The 12,207-nt window shown below is 42.8% G+C and overlaps 1 protein-coding gene across 1 annotated transcript in view; it reads right to left on the bottom strand.

The window, feature by feature from the left end:
- LOC139572276 (collagen alpha-1(VI) chain-like) overlaps positions 1-12,207 on the bottom strand; it is a 66,643-nt gene that overhangs the window by 39,814 nt on the left and 14,622 nt on the right. Inside the window, exons 4-24 of the mRNA XM_071394930.1 lie at positions 11,597-11,803; positions 10,514-10,670; positions 9,908-10,021; positions 9,226-9,246; positions 9,018-9,038; positions 8,819-8,863; positions 6,714-6,767; positions 6,523-6,567; positions 5,791-5,817; positions 5,601-5,627; positions 5,391-5,435; positions 4,294-4,347; positions 2,722-2,784; positions 2,570-2,632; positions 2,380-2,433; positions 2,161-2,196; positions 1,386-1,511; positions 1,146-1,208; positions 979-1,041; positions 805-855; positions 618-653 (exon numbers count right to left, since the gene is read on the bottom strand). Coding sequence (XP_071251031.1) covers positions 618-653; positions 805-855; positions 979-1,041; positions 1,146-1,208; positions 1,386-1,511; positions 2,161-2,196; positions 2,380-2,433; positions 2,570-2,632; positions 2,722-2,784; positions 4,294-4,347; positions 5,391-5,435; positions 5,601-5,627; positions 5,791-5,817; positions 6,523-6,567; positions 6,714-6,767; positions 8,819-8,863; positions 9,018-9,038; positions 9,226-9,246; positions 9,908-10,021; positions 10,514-10,670; positions 11,597-11,803 — 1,372 coding nt within the window. The remainder of the gene's footprint in view (positions 1-617; positions 654-804; positions 856-978; positions 1,042-1,145; positions 1,209-1,385; positions 1,512-2,160; positions 2,197-2,379; positions 2,434-2,569; positions 2,633-2,721; positions 2,785-4,293; positions 4,348-5,390; positions 5,436-5,600; positions 5,628-5,790; positions 5,818-6,522; positions 6,568-6,713; positions 6,768-8,818; positions 8,864-9,017; positions 9,039-9,225; positions 9,247-9,907; positions 10,022-10,513; positions 10,671-11,596; positions 11,804-12,207) is intronic.

Below are 12,207 nucleotides of genomic sequence, written 5' to 3'. Positions count from 1 at the left end.
TTTCATACTCTATCCGCACTGATTGACAAAGTCATCTACTGAGCTAAACTGGTTCATATCTTTATTTTTCTGGACGTAACAGTGGAATGGAACAAAAAGAATAGTGTTTCTGTTCAGAACGAAACAATTGGATAATAATTTGGTTCCAAACCCTGATCCAGACAAAAGTTTAAAAAAAATAATAATTGGGATTCAGCTTTACCTGATGTGAACTTAACCTTATAGAATTACTGTCACTTTTGTGGGCCCAACGTAAGGCTACAGCACTATGAAGGATTCAGGGAAATTAGGCATTAGACTGTTAGCTTCCCTGTCAGTGACAGACAGCCCTAACTGGCAGCAGATTGTTCTGACTGTCAGCTTTAAGACAGACAGACAGACAGACAGACAGACAGACAGACAGACAGACAGACAGACAGACAGACAGACAGACAGACAGACAGACAGACAGACAGACAGACAGACAGACAGACAGACAGACAGACAGACAGACATTTAAACCGGCAGGTCCTCTCAGACCAGGGTATCCAGACAGACAGACAGACAGACATTTAAACCTGCAGGTCCTCTCAGACCTGGGTATCCAGATAGACAGAAAGATAGGCAGACAGACAGACCTTTAAACCTGCAGGTCCTCTCAGACCCGGGTATCCCTGTAAGAAGATGAAAGAAAAATCTGAAATAGGCAAATGGGGTCCATGGACATTTGGTCCAAACAATGTTGATAAATCATACTTGTAACTAAGAATAAAAACATGAATGCCTACTTATTGTTCAGAAATTCACTGCTGTGGAAATACAGACCTGGAACCCTGGATATCCAGGTTGGCCTTCTCCCTGTGTTCCATCATCACCCTGAAGAGAGAATCATATTGTGTATTGTGTAATATTGTGTATTCAGAATATTAGCCTCATGATAAATCAGATAACCTCTTCAATACAAACGTTCTGTTCTTCCATACGCCAGAAGTCACTAACCCTTTTCCCAATGGGCCCTGCATCTCCCGGTGCTCCTGGAGGCCCCCTGGGGCCCTTAACACCCTGGGGGAAGAGACCCTGGTCAAAACATGTATTGTAGTTTGCATGTGTTACCACGTGGTATAGCTGTGTCATCATTGAAATCATTAAATGACTGGCCATCGTACCGCAGGTCCGTGAGAACCCGGCTCTCCTCTGTACCCTTTGAGCCCAGACACTCCACTCAGACCCTTTAAGGGGGAAGAAATGAAGAGAGGGGGTGCGACAATGACTGGAGGTAAAACATCGACCTGTATTTAGCAGTAGCCCATGAGAGAGCTAGCCTGTTCCCCGAGAAGGTGTTGTTGGAACCATATAAGAAAGAACAAGTGATCACACAGAGTAATAGATGACAGAGGGACACTCACCTGTGAACCCACATCTCCAGCCTGACCTTCATGACCCTGTGCTCCAGCAGAGCCTGGGTCACCCGTCTCCCCTTGACCACCTCTTATTCCTGGAGCACCTCTCAGTCCCCTCTCTCCCCCTACACCCTTAAGAGAGACAAATAGGAAGAGAGATGGAGAGACAGGGAGAGAGAGGTCACCAGCTTGGATGCGAACAGCAATGTTCAGCTAAACAGCAACTTCCCATCGGTCAACAAGGCCCTTTTACCATAATGTAAACATCAAATAAAGTGTTTACAAAAGCTAAACCAACTTTTTTGATTCATTAAATACTAACGTGTTTTCTTTGACAGTGATACAACTATTTAATTCAGCCATTTAGTCAATGTAGAGCAGGGATCATCAACTAGATTTCTTGAGCAGATTGTCGGGTGGCCGGAGCATAGTTACAAATAGACGGCAAATTGACCGCAAGAAGCCTTGCTTACATTTGTATTCAATCACATGTTTCTCTCTATTATGCGTGTGAATACTTGGAACAGATTTCTTAAATTCCCTTGAGCTGATTTCCTGGTGTCCAACAATAAAAAATTAAAAGATGTCGCTTATTTTTTTGAAAACTTGGGGGGTCAAATAAAGCCACCCCCGGGCCAAATTCTGCCCTAGGGCCGTCAGTTGGGGCACCCTGATGTTCAGTGATCTAGTAAGATATGTGTCTTCCTGTGTCAGATTATGTGGACAGTATTCGTCCTGGTCCTGGTGTTGTATTGATTCTAGAACTAGCTGAGTTCCAAACCTCTGTGCCTGCCGCTCCAGACGGTCCAAAGTCCCCCTGTAAAACACAGAAAGGTGGACAGGTGCCTGAGGTCATTGTCCAATCGTTATTGGTTACGGCATCATTTTCCCATTCAACTATAAAAAATATACCTATACATTTGGGCGTTTATCACAACTGGCAGTTATCAGAATCTGCAACTTATTGACAATAGAGTTATTGAGGTGGTGGTGTTTTTACTTCGTCTCCTCGGTCACCCTTATTTCCAGGTCCTCCCATTGGTCCAGGCTCCCCCTACAGACACAGATGAAACAATACAGCCACACAGAAAAGCTCTCCTGTGTGATGGATGGATGATTGAATGATCAAATTACTGATTGATTAATTGATTGATTTGATTAGTTGATAAATCGATAAATTGATTGATTACCTTGACTCCGTTGGGTCCAGACACTCCAGGAACCCCTAGCTCCCCAGGTGTTCCCATCTCTCCCTGTGGACAGGAAGGTGAAATAGAAACTTAAGTCACTCACACATTAAATGCAGAACAGACAATTAAGATGCTGGGTATGAGAGAGTTACCTTTTGTCCAGGTAATCCATAAGATCCTGCATCTCCTTTCTGTCCCAGAGGACCTGGCTCCCCCTATCAGAGGAAACAGCCATTACCAACATCAACCAGACAGAACTTAAATATGAATACTTCAGATCAGAGGAAACAGTCATTACCAACATCAACCAGACTAAACTTAAATATGAATTCTTCAGATATAACTAAGACCATTCCTCTACTATTTATCTAGCATTATTCTATCCAAGTGGGAGACTGGTAAAGACTCCCAAAAGACCGCAAACAAATAAACTCCCACTCATACCCCAAACAAATAAACTCCCACTCATCCCCCAAACAAATAAACTCCCACTCATCCCCCAATCAGACATAAACAAACAAATAAACTCCCACTCATCCCCCAAACAAATAAACTCCCACTCATCCCCCAATCAGACATAAACAAACAAATAAACTCCCACTCATCCCCCAATCAGACATAAACAAACAAATAAACTCCCACTCATCCCCCAAACAAATAAACTCCCACTCATCCCCCAATCAGACATAAACAAACAAATAAACTCCCACTCATCCCCCAATCAGACATAAACAAACAAATAAACTCCCACTCATCCCCCAAACAAATAAACTCCCACTCATCCCCCAATCAGACATAAACAAACAAATAAACTCCCACTCATCCCCCAATCAGACATAAACAAACAAATAAACTCCCACTCATCCCCCAATCAGACATAAACAAACAAATAAACTCCCACTCATCCCCCAATCAGACATAAACAAACAAATAAACTCCCACTCATCCCCCAATCAGACATAAACAAACAAATAAACTCCCACTCATCCCCCAATCAGACATAAACAAACAAATAAACTCCCACTCATCCCCCAATCAGACATAAACAAACAAATAAACTCCCACTCATCCCCCAATCAGACATAAACCAACAAAAGGGTTGTTCTTATCCGCCTGGCTAAGTTCCCCAACCATGGCAGAAAAAACACACTCAAAATAACCCTGTCTCATCTTCTGATTTTGTTTGAATTGAATTGCTTTCAACCGCAGAATGAAGCACACCTGTTTTAACTGCTGAGGACAGAGGACCGAGTTATGGGAATAATGTGTAGTATTGTAACTCCCTGTTTGCAGTACATGTCAGTCTACTGACTGGCTCTGGCTCCTAGAGCGCTATTGGCTGCCAAGTGGTTCTTGGCTTTGGGGGGGGAAATTCTGGGAAATGATGACCGCTTGGTGTAACGCTCCCAGAGTTTCACTGTAACTAGTCTAGGAGGTCATGAATACAGTAAGCCGTGGTGTGTGTGGGTGTGTGTGGGTGCATGTGGTGCGTGTAGTGTGTGTGTGGGTTCGTGTGGTGAGTGTGGTGTGTGTGGGTACGTGCACATGGGACGGAGTAGATGGTCTTTTTTAAAGGGGGAGTGTGGAAGTGGGACTAAGGAGGGCCGGTGGTGATCAGTCTGGAACGACTGTGAAGAAAAGGAAAAGCCGTAGGAAACAAGACAAGCAGAGTGTGATGACTTTGACTCTGGTTACATGACCTTGCATCACTCCTATAGACTTACCTCTGCCCCCTCGTTTCCTTTACAACCAGACAGGCCCATAACCCCAGGGTCCCCCTACAGAGAGAGAAAGAGAGAGGGCGACGTGGGAGTTTACTGCACATTTCAAGGAATAACACTAACATGAGTGACCTCACTGAAGGTTTCCAGAGAAACAGAACTCTCTAATGTACTTTGTAATCTGGGCCTACTACACAGTTATCTGCTCTGAAAAACATCTGCTCTGGTCTGAGAAATATGTCAAGGGATTCAGGGCCCGGGGTGGGGGTGGAGGTGGGGGTGGGAACTGTCTTCACGCTAAATCTTCAATTTGAATATTTTTTTGTAAATATTTTTTTATTATTTGAATTTTTTATTTATTTATATATAATTAAAAAAAATATATATATTTTTTTATTGCAGAAAAAACAGTGTACAGACAAAAAGTATAGAAAAAGACAATGATAACATATGCTTATTAGTGATAACATATTTTTATTAGTCAATTTACATTGCTGAATATGACATTTTTCCATTAGCGCAATTCGATTTATGAAGTAAAATTGTTTTTCTTTATCTTTTTTTATAGTTAAGGAACTTCCCGTCAAATCTCCCAGGGGGATTCTAAAGGGATGTGACAATGAGGCTTTAGTGCTAAACATTTAGTCTAAAAAACACCTATATGATTAATCTGGCTCATATCCACCATACAGCACCTGGAAGGTTTTAAGATCATTCTTTTGGGCACCCTGTTGTGCTCCATATAGTGCCTCACGGGGATGGACAAAAGTATTGCTCTATACTGTATAATAGGTCCAGAGCCTATGGAAGAAGGTACAGGTGATACATAATACTAACAGCCTTCAGCATGGGCTGAGCCATCATTCATCTGTATTTCATTCTCATCTTGTTTTCGTCTCAACCCCTCTAATAATTCTGGAATATGGGTGTATATAAAGGGAGACCTGTGAGGGCGAAGCCTGCATCCCTGTTTAATTGGTCACTCACACTTTACGAGGCCTTGATAGCCTTGTTTTTCTGTTTGTAAGTTTACAGAGTGATACCCTTGTTAAACATTTAATGATGCGGGGGCTGTGTGTTGAGGTAGAAAACAAACAAACCACAAGGCCGTCTTTCCCGTCAACTCCATCCGCTCCTTTCTCACCCTAGAAACACATGGGTCACATGACTTCATTCCCACCACTGCAACTGGTTGAATTGGTGAGTATGTGACAATGTGTATGACTGAATGGATGGATGGATACATGAATGAATGAATGAATGAATGAATGAATGAATGAATGAATGAATGAATAAGATCAACAACATACCTTTTGTCCAGATGGTCCTCTTGGACCCTGTAGGGCAAAATAACGTTTGAACATTTTGACAGCTGAATCTATGGCTGTTGGATGATTTGATGTGATGTATTCTTTGTTTACATGATATACTTATGTACTACAAGGTTTATAAACACTATTATAATCACTATTACTCTCCACAAGACCGATGAGAGCTTACTCTGTCACCAGTAGGACCATGGTAACCCTGTAGAGAAAGAGAGTGACGAACATCAGAGTTTAGCTTCTAAGCACTTAATACGGATCCAGACTTGTAAAATCCTGGTGTTAGAAACACTGGGAACATATGGCATATTTCAATACAGTTAAGTGAATGCTCATGGAACATTGCATTAGCTAACCTTATACAGCCAGACAAGTGTGTGTCACGTTCCTGACCTTATTTCCTTTGTTTAGTCTTTGTTTAGTTGGTCAGGACGTGAGCTGGGTGGGTATAGTCTATGTTTTGTGTTTCATTGGTTTAGGTGTGTCTTATTGGCCTGATATGGTTCTCAATCAGAGGCAGGTGTTTTACGTTGTCTCTGATTGGGAACCATATTAAGGTAGGCTGTTCTCACTGTTTGTTTGTGGGTGATTGTTCTTGTTCGTGCGTTCATTGTTTTTTCTATGTTCCATAGTTCAGGATTGTAGCGTCGTTGGTTTCGTTCTGTTTATTGTTTTGTTCGTATTGAAGAGTATTCAAATAAATATGGATACATACCACGCTGCGATTTGGTCCTCCTCTCTTCCACATTACGACAATCGTTACAGTGTGTCTCTAAATATTGCATTTACGCCATAGCTGTAAATTCTGCCAGGCAAGGTTACATTATAGCTAACCAGCATGTGTTATGAATAATCTAAACATTCAAAGTGGTATATATTTTTATTTTAGATAAATAATCACTCTGACCTTCTCTCCTCTGTGTCCTTGGGGCCCCTGGTCACCTGCAGTCCCCTGGGTGACAAAGATATGATCCACATGTGATCCACATTGCCTGTAGCCATCATCTGTAGCATCAAACATGCTACAAAGCATAATGTATCCATAGTCTACAGTCAGCAGACAGATAAGCTCATGTTCTGTAATGTGTCATATACTACCTTTGCTCCCAAACTTCCCGGTCTCCCGGCAACCCCCTGACGTCCTGGAGTTCCCTGAAAAAAAGAATCATATCTATTTGTCATTGTCATCAGTCAACCTCTTCTTGTGTTAGTCATTCTGAAGCAGAGTCTGAGTGAAGCCGTTTGTATAAACTGTGTTAAGCTACAGGAAGCTTCTATCCCTAAGCAATACGACTGATAAATAGCTAACAAAATAGCTACATGGACTATCTGAGTTAACCTTGTGTCTTTATTGACCTTTTATTTTTATTGTGCACTGTCTCTGTTCACACTCACAGGGCCCTACACACACACACACACACACACACACACACACACACACACACACACACACTGTCACTCCAACACACACACATTTACTCCATCATCTGCTCACTCAGACATAATATGCACACTCGTATTGACTCTACACACAAGCACAGCCACTCACATACAAGCTGCTGCTACTCTGTTTATCTTATATCCTGTTGCCTAGTCACCTTGCTCTTATATATATATATATATATACCTACCTCCATCACTCCAATGTTCCTGCACATTGTAAATATGGTATTGGAACTGACCCTGTATATAGTATGCTTACTTACTTATTGTTAGGTTTTGAGTTTGCAAGAGAGGCATTTCACTGTACTTGTGTGACATTACACCCTTTGGCCCACATTTCCTATTGAGACAGAGAAGAAAGTCTTGGACTTGCCAGACTGCCAGAAGTTGTGTACAGAACACGGTACTGTACAATAGAATCAATCAAACTAAGCCTTTTTCAGTTCCACTACCTCCTCGTCTCCTTAATGCATTTCTTGGCTGGAACACACAAGAGCTGTGTTGACTAGCAGTGGGCTAGGCAGGCCATCTGGATGCCATGATTAGATCAGACACAGAGAAGGCCAGAGTCATTACTCCCCATCAGGTAAACAGGGGCTTGGGGGCAGGCTCTGGAGAACACTCAGATCACACATAGAAATGTTTGTTATAGAGGGGACATGATTCCCTATTCCACATGACATAGAAGCATGGCTTTTCTATGTAATATATTTCTATCTCAATGTTCCATAACGCTGCACCCCATGGAATACGGTCCTGGTAAAGCAAAGATTGTCATCTCATTAACATTCCATTGGATATTGGCGCAAAGCCACTCCCGTCCTTAAAACCTTTGGTTTGAATCCAGACCACAGCAGGGGCAGCTCTGGATCCTCTGTAGGCAAGATACTACTGAATCAAGCCTCAGTCTTTCCCTTTGTCTTACTCTCGCTCTCATCACTCTGACACACAGTCATGCACGCCTCCATCACACACACACACACTCTCTTTTCTCTTATGTACATTAGCGAGTGAAACACGTCTCTTTGCCCTGATAGTAAAAGCACATGCCATGCGATCTTATTCTGGCATGGAAAACATCCCATGATACTGTAGACGACTGGCTGGAAACCCTTGACCTCCACTGGTTGAATCTCATGTTTATGGATAAACCAGTCTATTCCATCTTCTATTTTTTTCAATCAATCTGGTTTCAAACCAGTATCAGTACTTTCTGTTTCACTCATTCTTTCACTGTACTGATATTGACCTTGTAATATTGTGTGATTATAAATGTCTGGCATATTTATAGTAATGTGTTTCATGTGCTTTTCACTGTGCACAAACGCACACGCACACACACGTGTTTACATTGTGAATCCTTACTGTATATGAACTGCAGTACGTGAGCCAAATCACCAGGGTTTGATTAACGTTCCTCAGGCCCCCTTCTCCACCTCCCCCAACGCTTACTTATCCCTTACTTAGTCACTGAGAGTTGGAGCTAAGCAAACCATCAGTAATTTGAGGTAAGGTAAGTATATCTAAGAATGCAGCGATGGGCATTTTCAAAATTTTCCCCAATAGCTAAGGTGGGTGACAGATAGCCTAGCGGTTAGGAGCGTTGGGCCAGTAACTGAAAGGTTGATGGTTTGAATCTGTCGATGTGCCCTTGAGCAAGGCACTCAACCCTAATTGCCCCTGTAAGCCGCTCTGGATACGAGCGTCTGGTAAATGTAAATGTGGTGTTTTAACTAAAAGGAAAACAGAGAGCCCCCTACCGCGCCCCCTCCTGCACCAGCAGGGCCTTGAGATCCCAGGGGAGCCTGTGAAACAAAGAACACTGATGAGAAAGACTTCTGACTCCACTGGACCCCATATTAAGACTGTACTGAGATCAGATTAATCAAGACAAACAATCTGTACTGAAGTTTTCTGCGAGATCATGTTGAAAAATGACGACAATGTGATCAGGCTTACCTTGCACTCGAACGAACAGCACTGAAAAGGAACAATAAACATAAATCAACCCCAGTTATAATCACTGTTCATAAATGAGATCACAAATAACAATCATCACACTGTATTGGTCGGGAACTATCAAATCAAATTTTATTGGTAACATACACATATTTAGCAGATGTTGTAGCGAAATGCTTGTATCAAAAAGACTGAAGAAAAAACTCACCACAGATTCAGAATCCTTGTACTACAGATCCATAAAAGAAGAGACAGACATTTGATTAGAATAGTCTGTTTGGGCAACAATAAAAATGGCCTACAGTAAATGACATTTAGGTACAGGGCCTTGGTTTAAAAATGGCCTACAGTAAATGACATTTAGGTACAGGGCCTTGGTTTAAAAACGGCCTACAGTAAATGACATTTAGGTACAGGGCCTTGGTTTAAAAACGGCCTACAGTAAATGACATTTAGGTACAGGGCCTTGGTTTAAAAATGGCCTACAGTAAATGACATTTAGGTACAGGGCCTTGGTTTAAAAATGGCCTACAGTAAATGACATTTAGGTACAGGGCCTTGGTTTAAAAATGGCCTACAGTAAATGACATTTAGGTACAGGGCCTTGGTTTAAAAATGGCCTACAGTAAATGACATTTAGGTACAAGGCCTTGGTTTAAAAATGGCCTACAGTAAATGACATTTAGGTACAGGGCCTTGGTTTAAAAATGGCCTACAGTAAATGACATTTAGGTACAGGGCCTTGGTTTAAAAATGGCCTACAGTAAATGACATTTAGGTACAGGGCCTTGGTTTAAAAATGGCCTACAGTAAATGACATTTAGGTACAGGGCCTTGGTTTAAAAATGGCCGCTTGTATGATGGTAACTATGTGACCATGGTGTACTCACCATGGTAGACACTATGGAGCTGATGGTGTTCCTAACAACCTGCGGGTCCTCACTAGTAGCAGACATGTTATGGGTGTGTTGTACATCTGTTGCTATGGAACCAAGTCTGTTGTCCTGCAGAGAGAGCGAGAGCGAGAGCGAGAGCGAGAGCGAGAGCGAGAGCGAGAGAGAGAGAGACTTAGAGACAGACAGAGAGCCTTAGAGACAGACAGAGAGCCTTAGAGACAGACAGAGACTGAAATACTGAAAAACTACCTCAAACATTCTCTGTGTGTGTAAAAAAATGCTGTTTTAATTGTTTTAATTATTTGTATAATGGGCCCTATGGGACTCCCAATCACGGCCAGATGTGATGCAGCCTGGATGTTGACATACCCACACATTCCTGAGGTGCAAGAGAAGAATGCAAAGACTACATATAAATATATAATATATAAAATACAGTGGGACCCTTGATTTAAAAAACTCAGACTGTCAGACTACAGCCAATCCTGTTTGTTTGAGCAGTATTTGTTATTGTATTTCCATGGCCACTACAGAGGGCAAAGGTCTCTGTCTACAACTGGAACTTTTAGCCAGAGCTCTATTCTAGTCCCTCTTGATTACCAGGTGATGCGGAGTGATAGCCACGCTGAAGATTTTAATGTCCATGGCTCTGGCCTCAGACACGGTGTATGCCACCCCGCCACACGGCTCCTTATATCCGTCCAGCGGGTGGCCATCTGTCACCACCACCATGTACTTGTTGCCATGGAGAGGAGAGCTGTGGGTTGAAGAAAGAGGTACAACAAAGCAGAACGTGTGAGTCAAACGGGATCCTTTCTGTATAATTGTGGAGCAGACTTTATTTTGTCAGAAGCTTTGTGGAGGAACTCCATCTCCCTAGTAGAGGTTTGAATGTCTATCTGTTTACCATGCAAGGATGCAGGAAATGTGCTTTTAACTTGCCCCTGACAAAATGTTGAACTCTGCTCCAAGGTGTAAATAACAAAGCATTTTCCTAAGGGCACTATAGAAGTGAAGGAGGAAAGTATTACACAATATCAAAGTATCATGCATGGTATATTGGGATAGAATGCATGTGATGTAAGACACTCAGATGGATACATGCATGCATGCATGCAGACAGACAGACAGACAGACAGACAGACAGACAGACAGACAGACAGACAGACAGACAGACAGACAGACAGACAGACTAACTGACTAACTGACTAACTGACCGATTGACCGATTGACTCGTACTAACTACTCAATCAACCAATCTGTCACGCCCTGATCTGTTTCACCTGTCCTTGGGATTGTCTCCACCCCCTCCAGGTGTCGCTTATTTTCCCCAGTGTATTTATCCCTGTGTTTCCTGTCTCTCTGTGCCAGTTCATCTCGTCTGTTTCAAGTCAAACAGTGTGTTTCTCACCGTGCTCCTGCTTTTGCCATTCTCACTTTTGCTAGTCCTCCCGGTTTTGACCCCATGCCTGTTTTCTGGACTCCGTACCCGCCTGCCTGACCAGTTTGCCTGCCCTGGCCCCGAGCCTGCCTGCCACTCAGTACCTCCTGGACTCTGATCTGGTTTTGACCTTTTGCCTGACCATTCTCTTGCCTACCCTTTTTTGAACTAATAAATATCAAATACTCAAACCATCTGCATCTGGGTCTGGCCCTGAGCCCTTGTACAATCGATGGACTCACCCTGTCATCAGCTGCCCAGTTGCTACGGAGATGGCACAGTCGGTGTGGGTTCCCTTGCCGATGTAGCGGATGTCCTGTATGGCTCTCTTCAGCTGAGTTCTTCCTTGGGCCTCCTTGGTGCTGGTTAGCTCGCTCATCACCTTCACCTCATCACTGTAGTGCAGCACTCCCACACTCCACGTCAGGTTACGCTCACAGCGGTAGTATCTAGATGAGTACAGGCAGAGCTATGTCACAATGGCACACAAAGCGTGACACAAAGCAAGTTACCTCTGATCTACATGCACTACAGGTATCTACAGGGACAATTCCCCTCAATCAGCAGTATTTAATTTACTGTCTACAGATTAAAAGGCAGGGAGTTCGTTCATGGGAATGATGTATTGATTCCCAGAGGGGAGAAAGTGGTACTAAAACCTCATAGAACAAATCTATTACAAGTGTGCCGTCTTGCCAAGCCCCAAGCACATTTACACCCATCGTCCTCCTGCTATTTTCTCCAGTACCCAATCAAACCATCAGGCAGTTGCTATTCTGATGAAGTCAATGAAAGATACAGAAATACTCCACCAACCGTGTCAGGAACCAGGAGCTGTCTAGAACTATGTGTT

This window comes from Salvelinus alpinus, chromosome 4 (assembly GCF_045679555.1).
Source record: "Salvelinus alpinus chromosome 4, SLU_Salpinus.1, whole genome shotgun sequence".
Taxonomy (NCBI): Eukaryota; Metazoa; Chordata; class Actinopteri; order Salmoniformes; family Salmonidae; genus Salvelinus; species Salvelinus alpinus.
This window is presented reverse-complemented; position numbering and strand designations above follow the sequence as displayed.